At 40.8% G+C, this 25027-nt stretch overlaps 1 protein-coding gene across 4 annotated transcripts in view; it reads right to left on the minus strand.

Moving 5' to 3' along the window:
• Positions 1 to 25027, minus strand: part of ACACB (acetyl-CoA carboxylase beta) — a 170296-nt gene that overhangs the window by 22698 nt on the left and 122571 nt on the right. For all 4 annotated transcript variants that reach the window (XM_073629848.1, XM_073629831.1, XM_073629839.1 and 1 more), the window contains 12 exons: positions 24704 to 24745; positions 21744 to 21959; positions 19665 to 19820; positions 18024 to 18227; positions 14407 to 14562; positions 14074 to 14196; positions 13693 to 13962; positions 13173 to 13270; positions 10967 to 11087; positions 2413 to 2523; positions 2038 to 2181; positions 20 to 140 (listed from right to left, as the gene is read on the minus strand). In XM_073629848.1, the coding sequence (XP_073485949.1) occupies positions 20 to 140; positions 2038 to 2181; positions 2413 to 2523; positions 10967 to 11087; positions 13173 to 13270; positions 13693 to 13962; positions 14074 to 14196; positions 14407 to 14562; positions 18024 to 18227; positions 19665 to 19820; positions 21744 to 21959; positions 24704 to 24745 (1762 nt within the window). The remainder of the gene's footprint in view (positions 1 to 19; positions 141 to 2037; positions 2182 to 2412; positions 2524 to 10966; positions 11088 to 13172; positions 13271 to 13692; positions 13963 to 14073; positions 14197 to 14406; positions 14563 to 18023; positions 18228 to 19664; positions 19821 to 21743; positions 21960 to 24703; positions 24746 to 25027) is intronic.

The following is a 25027-nucleotide window of genomic DNA, read 5'->3' on the forward strand; positions in this document are numbered from 1 at the left end:
GTACATTTTATGCACTTACTAGGATGAACTCTCCCAGTCAGCATCCAGCGTGGATCATATGGAGCCTTTGTAGGCGTAAACTCAATTGGACGATCAATGGGATCAACAGGGGAGATGACTGGAACTGGACTGTGCTTATCCTTGAGAGACCAACATAATATACATACATATAAGAGGTGCAATTCTTGCATACATTTAAACATTTATTTTTCAAGTTTTTCAAGTTTCACGGTTTAGGTCTGTAGAAAAACATTTACTTTACTAACTAAAGTTTTTAGGGAGCATTCAATTATTGCTTTAGACCATTCAACGTGGCATCACACTACTATCCCTTAGTGCTCATGCACACCAGATGTGTTGCTATTCTGGCAGTGATTTTTAGCGCAGCCCCAACAAATAAACAATTAAAAATTCCTTGTTTCTAATGGTGTCTGTTCATGCATGCAGTTATTTTTCCTTAAAAGTGCGGCAGGCTGCAATGCGAACCACTGCACTGCAGCACCATTGTGCTGAATAGAACTGCATTGAAATGCCACTCATGACATTTCAATAAAGTTCTGTGAAAAAAAAGAAAACAGTGCAATGCACACGGATGTCTCCCAGCGCACTCCAGTGCCCATGCAATCAGTGTGGCTTGCTGCTGTGAACGAGCCCTAATTCTGAACAAAAAGACGATAAAGGCATTCTATAACAAACAGGCTATAATGGACCAGAATCTATGGAATGGTCAAAAAAAAATTCACTTCTTTAATTCTCAGTAGTATTTTTCTTTTAGGAAGGAAGAGTTTATTGGCTGTTATGAAACAGAAAAAGGTATGGGTTTCAGACAGACACTTAAGAAGCTTATCTAAATCCAAAAAAAAAAAAAGTCATATATTGTAGCTTACTAATCCCTTAGGGAGGCAGGCATGTCTGAAGTCCAGTCTGTGTGAAAACTATGGCTATCCCCATAGATACAACGGAGGAGTGAGCATACTTTTTATAAAGGGACATTAACTGTTTAATTTGCAGGATCACCAAGTAAAAATAAAGACAAAAAGAAGTACCTGAAAAAGAAAATGCAGGCACCCCATCTATCCTTAGATTGAGGAAAGGGTTCGTTACTTTTGCAGCCATAAAAATTTGAACTCCCTCCCCCAGGAAGTGGTAGTAGCTGAAAGTGTCGACAACTTCAAAAAAACTTTTTCTTTTTTCCCTCCCATGTTTTTTTTTTTTTCATTTTCTAAAAGTTTTTACTTCTATCTTTGCAATGTTTAAGAGAATTTAGGTACAGCATTTGCCAAGATTTTTAGGCAGTATGCTGTGCCGTAAGGTTGCACATGTCCCAGATTTCTACATTTGTGTCATTTTGATGTACACATGCAATATGTCCACACCTCTCAGTTCTTAAACTATGTTGTGTACCGCTGTCTACATACATTCCCGATTCTGTAACCCTTTGGTGATGTGGCAATGTCCTCAGGAAGCAGAATATACAGGGCTATTAGAAAATAAAAATCACACATGCATACACACATAGGGGGTTATTTAATAAAACTGCATGGTGCAAAATCTGGTTTAGCTCTGTATAGAAACCAGTCAGCTTCCAGGTTTTATTGTCAAAGCTCAATTAAACAAGCTGAAGTTAGAAGCTGATTGGCTACCTTGCACAGCTGTACCAGATTCTGAGTGCGCCAGTTTTTGTGATTACCGCCCCCCCATAGAATAAACTAGATTAACCTGTGTCTTTTTTCAAGCTTAAAAAGTATGTAACTATGTAACGACTTGTAAGATGCAATATGGATATAGGTAGGAATATTGTAGAGTGCATAAAAACCCAAAAACAACAATAATTTTTTTTAAAAACTAAAAGTTATGTCCATCATTGGGACGTTGGCACACTATTACCTGTGTACTCACAGTGTCACCCTGTGAAACTACACATTCATTTCCAACCTCTTTTCAACAATAATTTTTGATTTTTGATGCACTTTAATACATTTTTGCCTATCTATATCTGCTGTATGCCATAAAATTTGATTGCAACAAGGACCTTACCTTTGGCATATAGGAGAGCCATTGAAGAATGGTATACACTCCTTCAAAATCATCAGGTACCATGGTGTGGGACACCCCGTTATTACACATGATCTGTACACCTCCCAACTGGTTATTTGATGTGTATACTTCACGACCTAAGACCTGAAATAATAGAATTCTTAGCTATAAAACACAGTTATAAGTATTCCCAATAAATGTTTCCTGAAATACAGTAATCAAATTGTTAAAAATTAGTAACTTATTCTATATGGTGAGGCAATTACAAAACATTCATATCCTACCGAAACTTTCTCTGCTACTTGTAGAATGTCTGAGATTACAGTCCCAGGAAAGGTTTGTACTTTTTAGAGACATTGCAATACTGGTACTTACCTTGTTCAGAGCACCGGCTCCTGTCAAGATTATGTGCGAATTCTCTACTTGTATAACACGTTGCCCCAGCCTCACCAAGTAGGCCCCAATTCCAATTGCCCGACAAGTAACCTTAAGTGAAATAGAAATATGAATGTGAACCTGCATATGCTGATCCGATTTGAAGAGCAGTGAACAGAAATATTTTAAATTCACATATTTCAAGTTCAATCACATACATGAAGTATCAAAAAAGAAAAAAAAAACCCTGCTTGGTAATTTTTGCCATTGCCTTGCAGGTGTGGTGTTTCTTTTTTTTTTTATTATTATACAACATCCATGGTTTACAACTTTAAAATATATTAAGAGCCCAAAAAGATAAAAGTTACATATGTAACATAGCAACAGTTTCGGGCAAAGTACAGAACGCCCTTCTTCAGGCTGGAGCATAATCTAAATAACATACATGTTTCACAAATATATATCTCCCCATCAAGAAAATTATTTAAAGCAGGGACCAATTAATCAATTATCACACATCAGTAACACCTAATATAATTTTTTTATATTTCTTTAATATTCAGCGTATCCCACAACCCCAGTAATTTATGTATTACCCAAAATGGATAAAGGTTCTGTAAATTTACCCGGAAGCCCTATAGTTAGTGGTGTATTTTGGTTTTGTGCTGCCCTAGGCAAGACTAAAATCTGGCCCTCCATCTAAAATTCGTCCCATCCCAGCCACGTTATACCGTTAAGCAGCAGCCATTCACAGCTTCATCAGACCTTGAGACATAATTTGTCCAAATGCCACATATGTGGTCAATGGGGCAGAGGATGCGGTCTGCAGGTTATAAGACTGGGGTCAGCAGGTTATAGGATGGGTCAGCAGGGCAAAGCATGGGGTCAGTGGAGCAGGGTATAGGGTCAGTGGGGCAGGGGATGGAGTCTGCGGGGCAAGGTATGGAGTCAACTGGGCATAGGACAGGGTCAGTGGGGCAAAGCATGTGGTCAATGGGGCAGAGGATAGGGTCAGCGGGGTAAAGTATGTGGTCAATGGGGCAGAGGATGGGGTCAGCGGGGCATAGGATGGGGTCAGTGAGGCATAAGATGGGGTTAGCAGGGCATAGGATGGGATCAGTGAGGCATAATATGGGGTCAGTGGGCCTCTCTCCCTCTTCCTCCTGTACACAATACACACACACTCCTTTCTCTCGCTCCTGTACAGTATACACACTCTTCTCTCTATACATCTCTGAAGTTATCTTCTCTCTCCTGTACATTACACAAACTCTTCCCTCTATACATCTCTGCACTTATTACATCTCTCATGCCTCGCCTCCATGAGTCATGTCACACTTCGCCCTCCTGTCACTGCACCGCTCAAACCTCTACGTCGCAGATACCCTAACCTCCCCACCTTTTCCAGAAACCCTCTTGCTCATTGGACCATGCCCCCGCCCCTCCTCTCTCAGTCTCCGATTGGCGCGCGCCACTGCCTGTCAGCCGTCCTCGCTGAGCCACCCGGCCCCTCCCTGACTGAATTGACACAGGAGGAGGCGAGAAAAAAAAACCCAATCGTCTGGGTTGCTATATTGGCTTGGGGGGCTCGGTGGCGGCTTAATGGGGCAGAGATAAGATGAGAGGAAAAGACAGATGCTGCTACACGAAGAGGCAGCCCGACCAGAGACACTGAGCCATCTCCTCCATTACCCTGCCGGTTGTGTGAGACTTCTTTCATGGGGACCTCCTGCATGCTGCTTCTCCTCACCCTTTCCTCAGACCCTGACTGTTTGGGAGCAGAGGTTCTTTAATTAGGTAAATTAGGCATCTGCGAGGCCTAATTAAAGAACCGCCTCTGCCCTTCTGCCCAGGGGGGCCCCCCTGCAAAGTGCCGCCCAAGGCAAACGCCTTGTTTGCCTCACAGTAGATACGCCCCTGCCTAGTGGCAGGAATAAACTCAGCAATATCTCCTCTTGCCAAATATTTGGACAGATATTTAACACTGCTTATTATGAATGTTAGATCCTATATACGAGATGCAGGACATTTTTTTAGATAAAATTGCTGGTATAAAGATTGATTCTGGGTGTATTCTTGTGACTTGGGATGTTTCTAGCCTATAAATAATCATTCCTCATGATTTAGGAATGGAGGCATGCCGCCGCCTATTGATTGGTGCAAAAACACACACATACATGCACAGATTTTGTTCCTTTTGAAGTTGTTAGAAATTGTTCTGGAGGAGAATTTCTTTTTAAGGAAACTTTTTACCTACAATGCAGAGGTTTGGGATCTAATGTTGCGCCCCCCCCTCCCTCCACCACCACCCAATTTCAAACGCCTTTATGGAGATATATATGGTAGAGAATTTGTTTATTTCTAACTTGCTTCAGCAGAACTGCCTCTGCTGGCCAAGATTCATTGATAACGTGTTTGCTATATGGGGGGGCACCTTTTGAGACTTATTATTAATTATTAATTATCCATTAACCAGTCTAAAGTTGTTATCATTTAAAGTAAAGAACAGGTCTCCTTACTTGACACATTTTTAAAAATACATGAGAACTGAATAGTGAGTAATTTGTACACTTTAAAAATCAATTACATCATTAAATCATTAAATAATTTTAAGAGATTCCACCCACCAGGGGTAGTATTCAAATCCATCCTTAAGAGCCAACTGTCTAGGGTGTGACATAATGAAAGGCGAGGCGATTGATGACGTTATGCTTTTGCAGAAAACTAAGGTGGAATCCGGTCCAGGTTTTACCAGCCACCTTAGCAGGGTTTGTCCTGGATCAGATTTTACGGTCTACTTCTGTCCACCAACAGGTGGTATAAATAAAACAGGACTGCAGCAAAGAATTGCTCTTGGTCTGGAACTCAGGAAGCAAAAAACCTGAGAGAGCTACTGATGTGAAGTCAGCTTTTAAGAAAGACCTACTGTCTGGACTACCTTTTTCCCAGGGAAGGTGATCCCCATTTGAACTAACCCCCCACATATGGTGGATTTGGCGGGCATCTTCCTGAACAAGTGGAAAGAGGGAGGATGTGTTAAAAGCCCTGCTGCATCCCACTGCAACCCAGCAGGAGGCGAATCACCAGCAGCAGGAAAGCAACCGCCAGGTCGCAGAGGCCACTGCAGTGCAGCAGGAGGCAAATCACCAGGCCATTGCAATCCAGCAGGAAATAACCCGCCAGGTAACTGCAGCCCAGCAGGCCCTGGTGGAGTAAAGAAGGGGTCCCCAGGTCCTTTTTGCTAGTGGAACAGAAAATGGTGCGTGCCAGCTATTACCTGCAGAAGATGACACCTGCAGATGATGTGGAATCTTACCTAGCAACTTTTGAAAGAGTCGCTGTTCGAGAAGGATGGCAAAAAGAGCAATGGGCAGGACTGCTAGCGCCCTTTCTGACAGGAGAACACCAAAAAGCCTATTATGACTTGGAACCAGATGCTACCCGGGATAATGAGACACTGAAGGCTGAGATGCTTGCACGCCTGGGCTTCACCACTGCAGACCAAGCTCAACGGGTGCATCGGTGGTCATACAGTACTGACAAGCCACCCGGTTCCAAGATGTTTGACTTGATGCACCTCACCCAGAAGTGGCTGTAGCCAGAGACTTTGTCAGGCCCTAAGATTGTGAAGCGTGTGATCATGGACTGTTATTTATGCGCGCTCCCTGCCACTTTGAGGAAGTGAGTCAGCCATGGGGACCCTAAGACTGAAAACCAGTGGACCTGGTGGAAATATATACTGCTGCTGAGGACTTGTTAAACCCATCCGTGCCCCACCCCAATGTCGCTAGGGGTGAAAAACCGCCCAGAGAAGCCAGCAAGACTGTTGCTACAGATAATGAGACTATGAGCTCAGGACCTGGAGACTGGCCAAATAGGTCAGGAAGGTCTCTGAGGCCGTTTAATGGACTGGGTACAGAAAAATTTTATCTTTGCCATGCATTAGGTCATATTGCTGTGAACCGTTCCCTAAATGATGAACCAATGCAATGTGATAATGCTTATTTGAGAAAACGCATGTCTCTTTTTGCACAGGTGGCGTGTACTGCATCATGTCGGGGACGCATGGAAAAAGAAATGTGTATGATTTCAGTTGATGGAAAGCCAGTTACTGCTCTGCTAGATTCTGGTAGTGTTGAAACATTGGTCAAAGGTGATTTTGTAAATCCTGCAAAGTTACACCCCAGCACTATTGGGGTTATTTGCATACATAGTGACACACGGGACTACCAGACTACTGTGGTTATGATTGATATCCCTTGGGGCACTGTGACACATTCAGTGGGGGCGGTACCCTCAGTACTTCATGAAGCTGTAGTGGGGGGAGATTTTCCACACTTTTGAAGTTTATGGGAAAACAAAAAGGAGTCATTAGGACAGAGCTCCCCCTGCTGAGGAAACACCGGAACTCGCTTCGGACCCTTTTCATTGCAACATTTAAAGGGAAACTGTTAGTGTGTCCAACAAAGGGGTAGATCCTTTCCCGTTTTCTGTAATGGCTGGGGAGCAGGAGGAGCTGGAATCCCACCCCAGCTTGAGTTTAATGAACAAGAAATTATCTCTGACACTAATAGTGAGAGTAGACAGAATGTGATGCCTGACTTAGAACTCAGGAAAGATAATTTTTGTACGGAACAACTAAGAGACTCCACACTCAATAGAGCCAGAGAATACATTAAAATGATTGATGGGGAACCTGTTGAACCTAATGTAGTAGTGTATTTTCCTTACATGGCTCTTAAAAATAACTTGCTGTATTGAGTGTAAAAGTAAGGGGAGGAGGAGGTAGAGCAACTAGTGGTTCCCAAACCCTATCTTCGGATGGTATTAGATTTAGCCCATGGTCATATAATGGGAGAGAAAAGTAAGGAGAGAATAACCCAGAGATTCTTTTGGCCTGGGTTATATGCAGATGTCAAAGAACATTGTGAGTCATGCCCAGAGTGTCAGTATACTGCACCATCATCCCATTTTCGCAGTCCGCTGGTACCTTCACCAATAATTGAAGTGCCTTTTGAAAGAATTAGGGTGGATCTGGAGGGACCAGTGGTAAAGTCTGCCCGGGGCCATCAGCACATACTGGTAATACTGGACTATGCCACACAATATCCTGAAGCCATTCCCTTGCGTAATACCTCAGCTAAGGCTATTGCCAAAGAGCTTGTCCAGGTATTTAGTCGTGTAGGTATTCCAAAATAGTTATTAATGGATCAAGGCACACCATTTCTGTCCAGAGTCATGAAAGAAGTGTGCACGTTGTTCAAAACCTCCCATCTCCGTACCTCTGTTTACCACCCCCAAACTGATGGTCCTGTGGAGAGATTTAACAAAACGCTCAAAAACATGTTAAAAAAGGTGGTGGACAAAGATGGGAGAAATTGGGATTTTTTGCTGCCGTACCTCATGTTTACTATATGAGAGGTACCTCAGGCATCTACAGGTTATTCCCCTTTTGAACTACTGTATGGTAGACATCCCAGGGGATTACTAGCTGTCGCAAAAGAAATGTGGGAGGGAGAGACCATGCCTTACAGAAGCATCATTAAGCATATCTCAGTGATGCAAGATAGAATCGCAGCTGTTATGCCACTTGTACTGGAACATATGGAGCAGGCCCAGGAGGCCCAGAGAAGGGTTTATAATGGGGGGTGCCAAAACCCAGGTCTTAAACCCTGGTGATAGAGTCCTGGTACCAGTCCCCACAGTTGAGAGTAAATTCCTAGCAAAGTGGCAAAGTCCCTTGGAAATTATGGAAAGAGTAGGGGAAGTAAACTACAAAGTTTATCAGCCAGGGAAAAGGAAACCAGAGCAAATATATCACATTAATCTCTTGAAACCTTGGAACTACAGAGAGCCTTTACTGGCAGTGCCAACTCCCCAAAAGGACATGACACTCTTAACACCTGAGGTACCCATAACTGAAACCTTGCCAGTGGCCCAATAGAAGGACTTTAAAGAGTTTGTGAAAAAGAATAGAGATTTTTTTCCCTCACCTACCCGGACTGACCACAGTTATACAGCATGACATAATTACGGAACGAGGTGTCCACGTAAATGTAAAGCCCTATAGAATACCCGAGGCTAGGGAAGAAGCAGTCGCAAATGAAGAACATGTTAGAGTTGGACATTATAGAGGAGTCCCACAGTGACTGGTCAAGTCCCAAAGTGTGGGTCCCAAAGTCAGATGGCACTATAAGGTTTGGTAATGATTTCAGGAAGTTGAATAGCGTGTCCAAATTCGATGCATACCCAATGCCTCGGGTTGACAAGCTTGTTGACAGATTGGGAAGTGCCGGATACATAAATACTTTAGATCTGACTAAAGGTTATTGGCAGATACCCTTAAAAGAATTGGCAAAAAAGAAGACGGTTTTTCTACTCCTGAGGGGTCATTTCAGTATAAGCGGATGCTTTTTGCATTGCATGGTACTCCTGCCTCATTCCAGAGAATGATGGACAAAACATTGAGACCACATAGCCTATACGCAGCCGCCTATTTGGACGATGTTGTTATCCACAGCCTAGATTGGGAATCTCATTTGCCCCGGGTGCAAGCAGTAGTAGATTCCCTTAGGAAAGCAGGACTCACTGCCAACCCCAAAACGTGTGCCATAGGCTTGGAGGAGGCCGAATACCTTGGCAACATTATTGGTCGAGGGCTGATCAAGCCTCGGATCAATAAGATTGAGGCGGTTAAAAAGTGGCCCTAACCTATAAATAAAAAGGAAGTTTGTGCATTTCTGGGGATCACAGGGTACTACAGGTGTTTTATACCCAATTCTGCCACCATTGCAGCCCCACTGACAAATCTGACGAAGGGTAGAGGCTTGGTCATAATTAAGTGGAATCTTGAGGCAGAGAAGGCATTTCAAATGTTGAAGCAAGCTCTTTGTGCACCAACCTGTGCTCATCACCCCAGATTTCACAAAGGAGTTTGTGGTACAGACAGACGTCTCTGATGTGGGACTGGGTGCTGTACTGTCTCAAGTCAGAGATGGGGAGGAGCACTGAGCAGATATCTTAACAGACATGAGAAAAACATGCCATAGTTGAGAAGGAATGTTTAGCTATCACTCAAACAGGTAAAATTACTGCGCTATCCCCAAAATCCTGTATATGAGAATATACAGTGTGTAAATTATGTAAAGCTGCAACTAAAAATGTGAGACACCTCCACTAAATATACAAAAAAGCAAAAATAGCTGCGCTGTGAATCTTGAAATAATTGAAAAATAAAACAGTATAATCACCTCTATACATACAGCTTATGCACCCATTATAGCGTGACTAACAGTGAAGAAAAAAAAAAAAAACTTGATTTTCATCATAAATTAAAATATAATAAAATAAAACATGGATAGATGAATATGTTCAGTCCAATTCAAAAGTGTATAGAATAAAAGTTCAATGGCAGAACAATCCTTCAAAGGACGTAATAACAAGCATCCATGCGGTGTGAAACATGCGACCATATCACCCAGGAGAGCGTTATGACAGAAGGGTTCCTCCACCAATAAAAATGCTGCCCCTTACCAGCTCCTATGATCTCTTGTTAAGGAGATTGTGCAGGCGTGTGGCTATCTACCCCAGCCTCGGGTCTTTTATGAGGACGGATCCCAATATGTCTCCTCACCGAGAATCCTCTAGATCAGTGGTTCTCAACTCCAGTCCTCGGGACCCACCAACAGGCCAGATTTTAAGTATTACCTTGGGGAGATGCAGACTAGAATACTGCAATCACTGAGCATCAAGTGATATCACCTGTGATGTATTTCAGCTATCTTGCAAACCTGGCCTGTTGGTGGGTCCTGGGGACTGGAGTTGAGAACCACTGCTCTAGATAGTAGATGGGCACTCGTCCCCCATGAAAGGATATATAAAAGATGCAGCTCCTGTGATCTCTTGTTAAGGAGATCGTGCAGGCGTGTGGCTATCTACCCCAGCCTCGGGTCTTTTATGAGGACGGATCCCAATATGTCTCCTCACCGAGAATCCTCTAGATGGTAGATGGGCACTCATCCCCCATGAAAGGATATATAAAAGAGGCTCTGGACTGCATGCTACCAGATTAAGCAGTTGGATTGCACATGCCCTTGGGTTGAAGTGGTTATACCAAGTACTTTTCGTATTCTTTTTGGCAAAAAATTGAAACCAGGGTTCTTAATTCAGAGTACAAACCGCCGTCCCATTTTCGTATGCAGATTATATATCTCTGGAGGAGATTTTTTTTTTGTAACAGGTCTTCTAAGGGTTAATTTTTTCCTCTTTTGGAATGAGGAAGGAATGTCATTTGATAGCCATCTTTCTGAAACAATTAAAAACAATTGTATAAGATGTTACTGATGTGTGATAATTGATTCCTGCTTTAAATTTGCTTGATGGGGAGATTATAGATATCTATTTCTTTCTATATTACTGTTTATATCGTGTTACTGTTCAGTATTATTAGTGGATCTTAGGTACTGTATTGCAGTTTGAAGAATGTGGTAACACATGTATAAATAAGGACAAATTTACTGTAAAAATAAAAAAATATATAGACAAGAATACATACCATGCTGATGGTAACAATCTCATCATATGCTAGGGAAGATTCCCCGGCTATTGTTCCGGACCCTCTGAGGTTTTCCACTCCAATTCCCTCTTCTTTCCCAATTATGTCAGTTACCATGTACCTAAGAAGAATCAAGTACATCACTTCACAGAATCCACAATACTACAATAGGTTTCTCAGCTCTGCTTTTTATTTTCTGAATATTTGTGTGAACTATAAACCAGTTTTAATATCAAATTAAAAATTGCTTTTAATGTGCGCTATTCAATACACTTGCCATTAAACCCCAAAGTGGGAATTCAGAGCATTCTTTCTGAAGTCTTAAAGCAGAGTTCCGGCCACAGATTTTTTTATTTCTTTTTTTAGGCATCCCATTATAATGCTTTAATTACACAAATAAAGTTTATAGATGTTTGCTAGTGGGTCTGAATTATATATTTTTTTTACACTTACTATTAATAAAATCCTCTTCTGGCCATTTCCACGATGATTGTGGGCATGTGAAGCCCAATCGCAATTTCTTCCTGTATTACCGATGGAGAGCATGCTGGGTAACCAGCATGCACCTCTCGATATCGCGCATGCGCGATGCTCTGGCGGCTGCAGTGCCGATTGTTTAGAAAGTTACCATAACAACAGGTGGCGACGGAAGAAGGTCCCGCCCCGTTGTTATGGCAACCGCCTTAAATCACGTCATTTTCTCTCGGGAAATAACCTGATTTTTGCTCACAGTACTGCCCACTAACTCCTGGGAAATGATGACTCACATTTCCCGGGAGCACAGGCGAGGGAGGAAGTTACAAGGAGTGCTGCGGACCAGGAAATGGCAGATTAGGAGCTACTACATAGCAACAGGGCGTTTCTGGTAAGTAAAAAAAATAATTCCCCCCCAAATGTTTCTTAATACTATTAAAGGTCTGTGAATATGCAAAAAAATATTTCAGGGTGAAACTCCGCTTTAAGCTCTTGAGCCCTTTCAGCTCATAGTTACGAGACCGCTCTTTATTACCCGAAAACTGATATCCATTTCTGTGCTATCTCCCACTGCTCCAACGCATGCCCAGTGGAAAGATACAGTTAGAGAATGAAAGACTTAGATTATTTACATATCAACACAAAGGCTGCCCATATAAATTTCTAAAATTCTACGGTACATTGGTTAGAATGCACCACCTTAGCTCCATCTAATCATCCTGAACAGGTTACTGCAATAGATACCCAGCTATGACAATGCTTTTGTAAGGGCAGGAAACATTTACAAGATCAACTCAGTACAACCATTTTATTAGTACCTTCAGTAATATATTTATTGTTGCAAGTTTTTATGTCACCTTATAACATCTGAACAAAGTTAGTGTTATTATACAGTGAAGGAGATTTAATACTGATCCTACGATGAGCAAATATCCTACATTCCTCATCTATTGCCAATATTTTGTTCTCACCACAGTCATATCAACTATGGCTGAACTCTGCCTCTGTTGACAATACAAATTTTACATAAATGCAGTATGTATATGTTATTTTGCTTGTTACAAGCTCTTTATAGCAACTTTCTGTAACTCTTCAATGCCTAATTGTTGTATCTGTATCTATTGTGTGCAACAAATCTGTACCTTTTCCTAAAATATAAAGAAGTTATTTAAGTATGCATACAATAAGAATCAGTGTATTGGGATTGCACCCATGCCCCACCCATAAATCTATCCTCTTCCTGGATGTTTAACATTTCCTATAAACTTCTTATGTAGAATCAGGTGAAGGTGTAAGCCAATAGGTTCCAGTATGCTTGCTTCTTATAATTTTAACCAAAGGATCAAGACATGTAAATGAATATCTGCACGTCACTCTCACCTCCTGCCATTCCACCATTCATTTTGGTGAAATGTATCTACTTAACATGACCAACAAAAAGGACATGCATGAAAAGTTGCCTAATAATAAAAGGCATATTAACACCACAAGACTGCTTGCTGTGACACAAGTTAAGTTGTGGTATGTTAAACAGTCTATTCAAAATGAATGAGCTGAAATGCACAGTAATGCATGCAAAATTAGGGCAGGCTGCATTTTATCTTTGGATAGGGATACCATGCGTTGTGATGCGCTGCACTGCAGCACACCAATACATGTATGTTGCATTGATGCACGTTATTACATCGTAATAGTGTGAATGTACCCCAAAGCTTATATAGATCATTAGTACCTGGATTCGCCTTCATCTTCCACATGTTCACAATGTACAGAATTCATTGAGCTGATCCGTGTGTAATCCTGAGGAGTTAGGTACAAATATTTGAAGCCCTGAAAAAAAAAAAAAAAAAACATTTAATGAAAAAAAAAAAAAAAGAAGAACTTTAGCAAACATAACAGAGTAAACTTAAAAACTAGCAATCAAAAAAAGATGATATATTTAAAACTTACCAGGCCCACATTGCAATTAAATTGTACAAAAAATGTTTCCTAAGTTAAAGGAAACATTGTCTATAAATGTTTATTTGTAATAAAAAAAAATAAAAAAAAAATAAAAGAACCATTTATAAATGGATTATGTGAGCTAGAAATAATTGAAACTTGTAATTTTATGTTTTTCATTGGAAGACAGTAATATCTATATACATCATAAAGCTTTATGTGTTAAAACATGTAAAATTACTTTTAGTCAAAGCAAAAGTAAAGTAAATGACCAGAACAGACTGCAAAGTGTAGCTTGATTTGCCTGATACCTTGTACGGGTCAGAGGGGTCATTCCAAGCCACATGAAACATATGTCTGAGTTCCTCAGCAAGTCCTATCCGCGCACCACTGTTGGCCGCAATGTAAATCCGTGGGATCCCTTCCTTTCTGGCAAGCTCTGATGCTCGTAGAAACAGTAGATCTTCCTGTGGCCCAAAAGAGCCAATCTTGTAGGTAATATCATTACAAATAATTATAATGTCTCGTCCTTTTGGATATTCAGGAGTCTTAAGTTTCATCTTGAAACCCACCATTCCAACCTAGTAAACAAGTTAGAGAACAGACATTTTATTTACACCCCAAGTTAGCGATGAATCTTTAATGATGGGTGGCCACGATTAATGTCAACTATTAATGATAGATTTTTTTACCTCATTTCCTCCTGGTAATCGGTTCAGCTGAACCAACTGACCCTGGCTGTCAAGGACCAGCTCTGTGTAGGTAACGATGTCAGAGGAACGTGGCTCGCCATAACCCCACAGTTTAAAAAGAGCCTATGGAAACAATATGCAACATTTGTGGCTATCAGCAATACAAAGTTAACTTCAAATTTAAAGTATCAACTCACAGTACGCATTTGCTTGGATCATAATACAACTGGCACTCACAAAACTGAAGGGAGTATATTTCAATAATGCCTATCCTCATTCAAAGCAGCTAGTATATTTCCTAGCATGCTCATGAAATATCCTTATTGGTCTTACCTGTTTAAACATTTCTGGGAAGTCATACACATAGGTGGTCCCTAGAGACTGAGCCTGAAATCTCTTTGACTGTAGAAGATCTTTGGTTACATAAGGAGTATTAATCAGCATCCCATGCATTTGTCCATTTTTATCTCCGTATGAATGAAACATAATCTGTTGAGAAATATACACGTGTAAAATATATAACATTTCCAGTCATTTCTTCAAATAAATGTACACTTTAAATGCAAATAACTATGCAAAAAAAAAAAAAACATAAGCTAAACTGCTTTAAATATCCAGCAAACATTTAATTGTAAATAGCTTCACATTTTACAGGCTTCCATATACACATCTACCATGGAGTAGAGGACTGTTTGTGAAATCTTCTTTTTATAGCAACTGAAAAGAATAGAAATACCCAGCCTTAATGGTGATAGTGAGTGACTTGTAATAAATGGTGGCTTAACTGCAGAACTGTGGTTGCTATAGAATTTTGTTGAATGTAACTTCTAATGGGCATGTACACACATTGTATGCTGTGGTGACCATTAACCATACGTAATATTCAGCTTCTGCATAATTAATCTGGGCCATGTGGGGAAGAAAAATAAGCAGTTTTTTTAAACATATGTACTAGCTACTTAAAGTGTATGCCAAGACAAAAACAAGTTTTTCTAGTTTTGGATAGAGTAGGGAAGGATTAGACTGGGATCCTCAAACTACGGCCCTCCAGCTGTTGCAGAACTACACTTCCCATAAGGCATTGTAAAACTCTGACATTCACAGACATGACTAGGCATGATGGGAATTGAAGTTCCTGAACAACTGGAGGGCCGCAGTTTGAAGACCCCTGGATTAGACCTTCAGTTGGATTTTTAGTGCTATTCAAGACTCCATTAGAAAGACTTTCCATCACTTCCTGCCCTGCTGACATAGTTTTCACCAGACAGAAAGTGAAAGAAAACTTGTAATGCCCCGTACACACGGTCGGACATTGATCGGACATTCCGACAACAAAATCCATGGATTTTTTCTGACGGATGTTGGATCAAACTTGTCTTGCATACACACTGTCACACAAAGTTGTCAGAAAATCCGATCGTTCTGAACGCGGTGACGTAAAACACGTACGTCGGGACTATAAATGGGGCAGTAGCCAATAGCTTTCATCTCTTAATTTATTCTGAGCATGCGTGGCACTTTCTGCGGCAGATTTGTGTACACATGATCGGAATTTCCGATAATGGATTTTGTTGTCGGAAAATTTTATAGCAAGCTCTCAAACTTTGTGTGTCGGAAATTCCGATGGAAAATGTGTGATGGAGCCCACACACGGTCGGAATTTCCGACAACAAGGTCCTATCACACATTTTCCGTCGGAAAATCCGACCATGTGTACGGGGCATAACAGGGACAATGACAGAAATCTGACAGAAGTTCCTATCTCCTGAAGAAACTGCTTTATTTCTGTCATTGCTGCTGTAGGAAAAGTTCCCCTCATTTCCTCTCTGGTAAAACGTAGTGAGGGTAATTCTAACACAACCACAGAAAGCATTTAAATCTGACCCTTCTCTACTCTATCCAAAATTAAGAAAACACTAAGGAAAAAAGTATTTGGCTTGACATACGCTTTAAGCACGTCCCTGTCTGTTCTCCTATTCAGAATTAAATTATAACACTCTACGACACTGTCGGTGAGGGATCTACAGATTTCCAGGGACTTGTCGAATTGGCAGGACATCATAAATGACTTGTCTAAGATTTCGATCAATGCTATCTTGATAGAATCGAATTATAAAACTTGTTTGCGCTCATATTTAGTATCAACCATGATAGCTAAGATGCCTCTCTGAATTGTTTTCATCAATGCAGACAGTTGGGAATGAGGTTTCATGTGTGGTGGCAATGCCCCAAGGTGTCCCAGTTTTGGATGAGAATTTTTAACCTCATACGCTCAGTCACAGACATCAGTTTTGCTAGAGCCCCAAAAACAGCCTTGTTTAAGTAATTAGACCCCGATATCCCAAATTGGCTTAAACGGCTCATACTATATATGCTTTTGGCAGCAAGAATCGCAATTTTTCCTTTGTGCCTTTGGGGAACCCTCACTTCCCTCTTTCCTTTCTTCTTTTTCTGACCTCTCCTTCTTTTTTCTGTTGGATTTGATCCAAATCTATCCGAGTGGACATTGATTTTTCCTTTGTGCTTTTGGGGCACTTTTTTGAGGATAGGGACACCTGTCTGTATACCTTTATTATCATAAGTATGGCCCTGCTAGGCCTTGATATGTTCCAGTTCATACCTTGCACATGCTATATGGCCGGTACTCTTATTATTGTGATGTTTGACGTGCTCATAGGGTGCCCTTTATAGGAATAACAATTGCCCCTGATAACTACCTAATTTATCCTGGCAGTCACAGTGGTCACATGATCATGAGCTTTCTGTTAGCCTCCAGTTACTGTGTCGGCAGTGCACAGGTCACACGCACTCAGCACAGCTGTGTATGCAAATATGCAGCGGCTCAGCGTCAATGCCCACCCGCTGAGAGGCCGCATATTTGCGTGCCGTCGGCCCCGAGAGGTTAATAAACAGATTAAAATATTAATTATATCACTCTTTTTCATTGCTGATTTTTTCTGTAGAGCAAACTTAGGGTCACACCTCTGCTTCATTTCCCTGCTACTGGGATCCACTACAAGTTTTAATTTACTCAGTATAGAAAATTGCACAGGGTAAGCAGGCTCCTTGCCCCTATATAACTGCTCTCAAACCTGCTGATTGAGTGCTCAGGGACCAAACACAGCATTAAAAGCGGCAGGAAGGCTGTACATGTATGTCTTCATATCCTAAAAGTATCAGACATTTATGGAGGAACAAGTGTGAGATCAGAGCAAACATCTGATGTCTGCAAAGAATAGCAATGTTATTTTTTCCTTAAAGGTTTACATTAAAGTGATATTGAAGCCTCAGTATTTTAGGCAATTTCAGCAGCTGAATTAATCACTTTTCGAGTATGCAGTTTGGTTATATTTTAATCCTTGTCTATGTTCCACTTTAAGGTGGTTCTATGACGGCTGCCCCAGGTTGCCAGTTACAGGGTGGCCTCTTTCTCTTGCAGCATCTTATGGAGCCACCCTTGAATTCAGGGACTAGTTGGTTCTCCCTACACTATGTGCATCAATACAAACCACAGCCCCATAGCGTAGGATGGCAAAGCATACCACTACTCGTCCCTCCCCCCCCCTCCTTCTCCAAGCCAACACACCGTCTTAATACTGCACTGTCTACTGTTAACTCTTTCCCGTGAAGACCAGACGTTCAGACAAACAACATTGAGGGGGCAGGAGCAAGTAGCAGTTGTAAACTGTAAGTGCTGGGGTAAGAATTTTAACAAATCTTTTATTGGGGATTGTTTATTTTATTGTGCTTACTGTGTTACCAAAGACACTATGGGAATAATACTACTTTATGTTGCCTCTGGATGAAAAAATGGGTCATGGATATTGACAGATACAGTACAAGAGGAGTTCTTTCACGCAAAACAAAAAGGTACCACTCAGAAAGTAGTACTCAATCATAAACACACCACACAGTGTGAAAAGCACTGTACTTTGCTGAATATCACTCACAGTTCCAGTGCTGGGATCTGTCAGCTCTTTATACAGGCTGATATCCAGGTAGTAGCCAGACTCATTGGTTAGGAACAGGCGGATTGGTATAGCTTTGCCTGTTGGAGTTAATCTGATGTTGATCTTCACTTCAGCTTGAAGTACCCGCAGTTTCCACAAGCGGCTGCCATATCTCATTACCATAGAACGGACTGACTCCTCAATCTACGAAAAGAAAAGGTCATCATAAACATGATAGGCAGAAGGCCTAAAATTTTGATTATTATTGCTTACTAAGGTATCACATTTTTCTTTCAGACTCATGAGGCCTAAAACGTCAGCCTTTGCCTTTTGATATGCATCAGTCCTTAGCTCTTTAAAGAGGAAGTAAACTTTCCTGTATACATGTACCGTTTAGAAGATATTTACTGTATACTGCACCAATGATGTCATCGGCGCATGCGCTCTGAAAAAACGTCCGCCCGTGCCGTTTCTTCAGAAGCATGTGCCGTGACATGCGCAGGAGTAAAGTCGTTCGGCTCCGGCCAGTCACACAGCTGAGTTAGAGTCTGCGGCCCCAGAAGGAGGAAGGGTGAAGATGGATGCGGCCTTCAGCAGGGATGACGTGGGTTTTGTTTGCAGGCAAGTGTCACATAATGTGCCAGTATGCGATGCATACTGGCACATTATGCCTTTACTTTGCAGGGAAGAAAAAAAAAATCTGAATCTACTTCCTCTTTAACACCTACCTGTACTGAGAGAAAGATGTACAATGCCACTGCTGATCTTTTCTTTTGTAAAAGCTAGTTAACCTCTATACCTCCACCTAATCCTAACAGGTAACACACCATAACCTTTAATCCTAAACACAACCATAATTCAGGCCTTAGTTCTCCCTAATGATTTATCTCAAATTTTTGTAATTTATTAGTGCCGATGCATATAAAACAGTCCTAAATGTACCTACCCTGAATGTCAAAAAAAATATTCTTTAAAAATTGTCCTAATCCTAATCTTCTGACACAAACCTCTGATCTACATATAATATCTCCAATGCCCACAGGAATGCATACGCATCATCAACTATTCTGATCTGCATACATTATTATCTAATTTTCATAACGACTTAGGATGAAAAAAAAGTGTAGACCAATGCTCTGCTACACCTCTTTTCCCTGAAATTTTGGATTCTAAAATTTAAGAATATATATTTATAGAATTGACTGTGGATTTATATAGATTTTTTTTACATTAAAAGAGAAGTATAGACTTAAAAAAAAATCTGATGCAACATCTGTTCCCCACTGGCTCTGCAATGGGAACTGAGGAATCAAATACCACTGATCACTCAGTTCTGCCCCCGCTATGAGCAGAAAGCTGTGACTGTCAGTCAGCGGCTCTCTGCTCTGCCCCTCCAGCGCTCACTGGAGTGATGTCTGCCGACAGCAGACTTTAGCCTGCTGTTGGCTAAAAACAAGTTACAGGAGTGCAGAACGCACTGCACTCCTGTGACCTACAGAAGTATAGCCAAAATAGCTTTGGCTATAACTTCTCCTTTAACGCTAAAGATTATAATTTCATACAAGTTTCTAAGCATTGAAAAATTTGGTATAATACACAGGCCAGGAAGCATTATTCCTTAAATGGAACTGTTAAAGACACCTTTGAAGGATCCATGATGACAGTGGGGACAAAGTTAAGGAAAATGTGGTTGCAGTCAGTACGGACACTAGTGTTGTTAAAAGCCACTTCTAATTCATCCATAGCCTCTAGCAGAAGACGCTCTCCTTCATTCTGGAGGTACTCAAATGAAGCTTCCTATGAAGATAAAACTCATTAAAATTAATATGTCTGGTTTACTTTGGCTAATTTGTTTGGCTAAATATACCAATCCTAAACATCATACTTCATACAATACAGACATAAGAGAAAACTTAGCAAAAAAAAAACATTCAAATTGGGTATATTGGTCCTAAACACATACGCCAATTATTTGTTAGGTTTGTATGTACAGCATTAGATTTAGATTAAATCTTCCAATTTAAAGCTCCAATTTAAGGGTATTATGGATCTGTAAATGTACGAATTGTTACATTTTGACAAAGTCAAGGGGCAATCTGAATCTCAAAATGTTTTACATTGAGCATAAGATGTTCCAGATGCTATAATGTGTGAGTCATGGACGCCATTTGAAATCACTGGGGCTTGTACAACATACCCAACAGAGCACCCCCTCTTTCCCAAACTGTGAGGCTGCATCAATTAATTGACACACACCAAGGCTACTTTACAGGGGCAGATTGGGACTCTGGGGCCCATGAGGGAAAGGAGGGCCCTTACCTGGAGTGTGAAGCTTTTAGTGTGCCACGGCAAAAAGTAGGTGAGGTTAAGTGGGGCATGCAAAGCAAGCCACAGTTAAAACATTGGGCGTAGCTATGAAGCACTGCATATTGAACATGGTTAAATACAGCTTGCTCACAGTACACACTGAACACTTTTCCCACAAAATACAAAAGATATTCAACATCCAGCATTTGTTTCCCCCCTAAAGCAGTTAGTCCTGCCAACAGCTGCAGAGCACCATCCTTATCCAAAAACACTGGCTACAGAATCAGACTTTTAACTCTGTAACCAGCAAAGCACATGCTCCCACCTGATTGAAGGGCCCTGACTCAGCAGAAGGCATGTCAGCCCTCTGGAGAGGAGCCACTGCTTGACACTCTTCAATATGCTGGCAGGGGGCAGGCTTTTCTACTCAGACTGTAGCTGCTTTTTACATAGGGGAAAAAAAAACTGTGAGACTTGATTATATTTTGTTTTGATGCACCTGGAATATATTTAGCCGATTTTAACTAAACATTCAATTGGACTTTGATTTTTTACAGAATAAGCTCTAAGCATGTGCAATGGTAAAATGGAAAACTTGATAACTGAGGCATAATAGCTGCTTGCAATTAGTCATGACAAAACCATCCTTACTATCCCCACTAGTATCCAGATGTTGGGCTCAGTAACCAAATCTGTCTCTAAAACATTTGGCTACATGCACGTAAATGGAAAACTCAGAGGACCTGAACTGTGGAAGCTGTGCAAATAAAGGTGGGCATATAGTAAAGAACTAGTCACCAGTAGTGACTGTAGGCTCCCTGCAGCTGATCTTTCCCCCATTACATTTCCCCAGTATGCCAGTATGGAGATAGCCAACTTGGTAGAGGAAAAGGGCTTTGTTTCCTTGCCAAAGCTGCCACCCGATAACCAATGTCAGGTAATACAAGAAGCAGCAGCAGAGGTGAAGGAACACAGATGCAGAGAATAAATCAAGTAGAAGTAGAGAATGCATACAGTCCTCAGGTATAGATTCCTCTCCTGCAAATAATACAATAGTGACATCAATAAATCTCACTCCAAATCTTCTGAGAATAGCAGTCAGGGGCACCAGGGTGCCCTCCTAAGAATATCAGTAAACAGATATAAGGCTGTTACTCTAAGGGGGGCACTTCTATCTCAAATGGAATTCACAACAAAAAAGATTTTTCAGGGCACTACTCCAGTACATCTTCTAGATATTCCATATAAAACAGAATATCTTCAATTTTTATGTTCAGGTCCATTTTAAGAGACTGATCTACAAACATAAATGTCACCCAATGTGGCATAATTTTATTGTGTATGACTTATTTGAGACCATTAAAAAAATCCTGGCATCTTAAAATTAAATATTAACAATGCCGAAGGAATTACCTTTGTCACAAGGTCGGAATGTCGGATAATGGCTCTAACGAAGAACCTATAATCTGTCACCTCTATACCAGCAGCTACTTTTGCTGCCCCAAGGTAGAGGTGCATCTTGTGGTTAGCACATGGTACTGCATTCAAGTCAAAGTTCCTCATTCTGTTCAGCTCAAGCTGAAAGGCTAGAGCAGGCTCCAAATGCCTGTAAATACGATCTTCTGCAAACTAGGAAAAACATAAGAATATGGTTTTTAAAATATCATTTACATTACGGTCCCATGCTAAACTAAAATGTGATCCCTGCTGGACATTCATCTGTGTAATAACATGCAGATATTTCTCTTCACTCAACCCCTTGTTCCTAACAGCAACTACCCTTGCTCATGGACTGGTGTCATATAATTAAATTTCCTGTAAATAAGCTTATCAATATTAGTGAATTGTCTACAAGCGTTGCTACTATGCACAATTCTATATTGTGAGACAGTCTGTCATTGTGTAAAGATGCAGCGAAAGCCTGTTATAGAAGAGAAAGTGTCCCTGAACAGATTGAAGCCAGGTGGGTGTTGTTTACAAGAGAGTCTTCCCTAGCCTATCGTTGCTCCTATGTGTTGCGAGGGCAGTGTGGGGAATGTGTGTCCAGGCCTACACAGAGAAGCCTCCGGATCCCTGAGAGGTAGAGACTGTGAAGGGACAAAGATAGCCTGCTTCCAAACAGGCCAGTGTTTCTGAGTAAAACAAGTAGCAGGTCTGTCCTCAAGAGCTCTGCGACTGGAAATCTAAGAGGCTGGAATACGTTTGTGTTCATTGTTCCACTAAACTCCTGTATGGGCAGAACAGAGTGTCACTTTGACTTTTTAAATAAATACAAGTGGACCAGTAGCCCTAAAACAAATTCTGCAGAGTAGACTGAGTCATTGGAAAACTCTCCATTTGAAGCTAAATTTCACAATATGTGCATGGGGTGCAGGCATACCTGCTCATTACATATACAGGCTTAGCTTCCTGCTTTTCAGCAAAATGGCTGTGTTTTCCTGCACTTTACACAATGTGAATCTTGGCTGGACAACACACTGAAGAATATGTATAGTCTATGGGGAAGATTTACTAAAACTGAAGCATTCAGCATCTGGCACAGCTGTGCATGGTAGCCAATCAGATTCTAACTTTAGCTTGTTCGAATAAGCTTTGACAATAAAATCTGGAAGCTGACTGGTTTCTCTGCAGAGCTGCCCCTGATTTTGCACACTCCCGTTTTAGTAAATCTCCTCTTTTTTATAGATTTAAAAAGAAAAACTCTGCATGTAAAATATACCAATATTATTACTGGTTCCTAACTGCTGTGGAAATAAAGTCTAAATAGAGAGGGGTTGATTCAGGTCTACTTGTATGGCATAAATGTATGGTATGATGAATTATTAAGGGCATCCAACCCTGTGGCTAAGAAAGTGTATGCAGGTTTGCAGAAGAATACCTTGTGAAGTCCATGGGTTTACAAAGCAAAACAATCAACTAGAAGTACGTTAATGAACTCTGTTAGACTAAATGAGACTTTGTCAGTACACATCTATTATAATCCCATCTATGATCATTAGAATATACAAAGCTGAAATTTTGTTGCAGTTACGCATGGTAGCCAATCACCTTCTAACTTCAGCTTGTTCAATTATTTTTTAACAATAAAACCTGGATGCCAATTGGCTTCTGTGCAGAGCTCGACCAAATTTTGCACGCTCCAATTTTAGTAAATCCCCCCTATGTGTACGTTGCTGATATCTTTTGTCAACATTTGTTAACCGCTTCTGGACCAGCCGCCGCAGTTTTACTGCGGTAGGCTGACTCCCCTGCGCAAAATCATGTTACTGTACGTGATCTTGCGAGGTCCGGATAGCAGGCGCGCACCGCTGCACAGCGGGGGTGCCGATACTCGTGGCCGATGGTCGCGATGAGCGCCAGCCACGAGCGATCGTGACCAGGAGACACAGAACAGGGACAGGGGTGTGTAAACACACACTTCCCTGTTCTGTTCTGTTCTGACAGGAGTGACAGATCATGTGTTCCTATTAGCTAGGAACCACGATCTGTCACTTCCTGTAGTTAGTCCCTCCCCCTTCAGTTAGAATCACCTCCCAGGGAACATAGTTAACCCCTTCACTGCCAATGACATTTTTACAGTAATCAATGCATTTTTAATCGCACTGATCGCAGTATTAATGGCAATGGTTCCAAAAATGTGTCAAAATTGTCCGATGTGTCCGCCATAATGTTGCAGTCATGATACAAAATTGCAGATCGCCGCCATTACTAGTAAAAAAATTAAAAATAAAAATGCTATAAATCTTTCCCCCATTTTGTAGACGCTATAACTTTTGCGCAAACCAATCAATATACGCTTATTGCGATTTTTTTTTTTTATACCAAAAATATGTAGAAGAATACATATCGGCCTAAACTGAGGAAAAAAAATTTTTTTATATATATTTTTAGGGGATATTTATTATAGCAAAAAGTAAAAAATAATGTGATTTTTTCAAAATTGTCGCTCTTTTTTTGTTTATAGCGCAAAAAATAAAGACCGCAGAGGTGATTAAATATAACCAAAAGAAAGTTCTATTTATGGGAAAAAAAGGATGTCAATTTTGTTAGGGTAAAATGTTGCACGACCACGCAATTGTCAGTTAAAGCGACGCAGTGCCGCATCGCAAAAAGTGCTCTGGTCAGGAAGGGGGTAAATTCTTCCGGGGCTGAAGCGGTTTAAAGACAAAATAAATGCACTGAACCACTGAGTGCTCTCCTTAGTAGCTAATCAACACATTACTATATTTAATACTATAAGAAAAAAATGGAAGAGTAAGCATGTAAAAATGTGAGTTTTACAATAATAAACACAAAACACAGTGAAAATACATTATATTTTCTTTTTAATGTGTTATGACCGTGAAAATATAAAAATAGCAAAATTAACAAACCTCATCTCTTGCCCTAAAAGTAAAGAACTTTGGGAACTCCCTCTGAAAGGGAAAACAAAGGATAAGTATTAGTTATTCTAAGTGAAAAAGTCACACATGTTCACATATTTTTAAGATTCAGCCAGTCAAGTCAACTGTTTTTTAATGGAGGACAATGTAAAATCAACATACCCTTGCAATCATTGTCATGATTCTCAGTCTAAACAGCAATGTTGCATATTTGGGCTATCAACTGCATGAGTGAACAGGCTCTGCTAAAAAGTTCAGTTTAAATTTGGAAATGCTAACTCCATACATTATTTGTATAGAATCTGTAAGTGTTAA

The sequence above is a fragment of the Aquarana catesbeiana genome, linkage group LG01, assembly GCF_042186555.1.
Source record: "Aquarana catesbeiana isolate 2022-GZ linkage group LG01, ASM4218655v1, whole genome shotgun sequence".
NCBI lineage: Eukaryota > Metazoa > Chordata > Amphibia > Anura > Ranidae > Aquarana > Aquarana catesbeiana.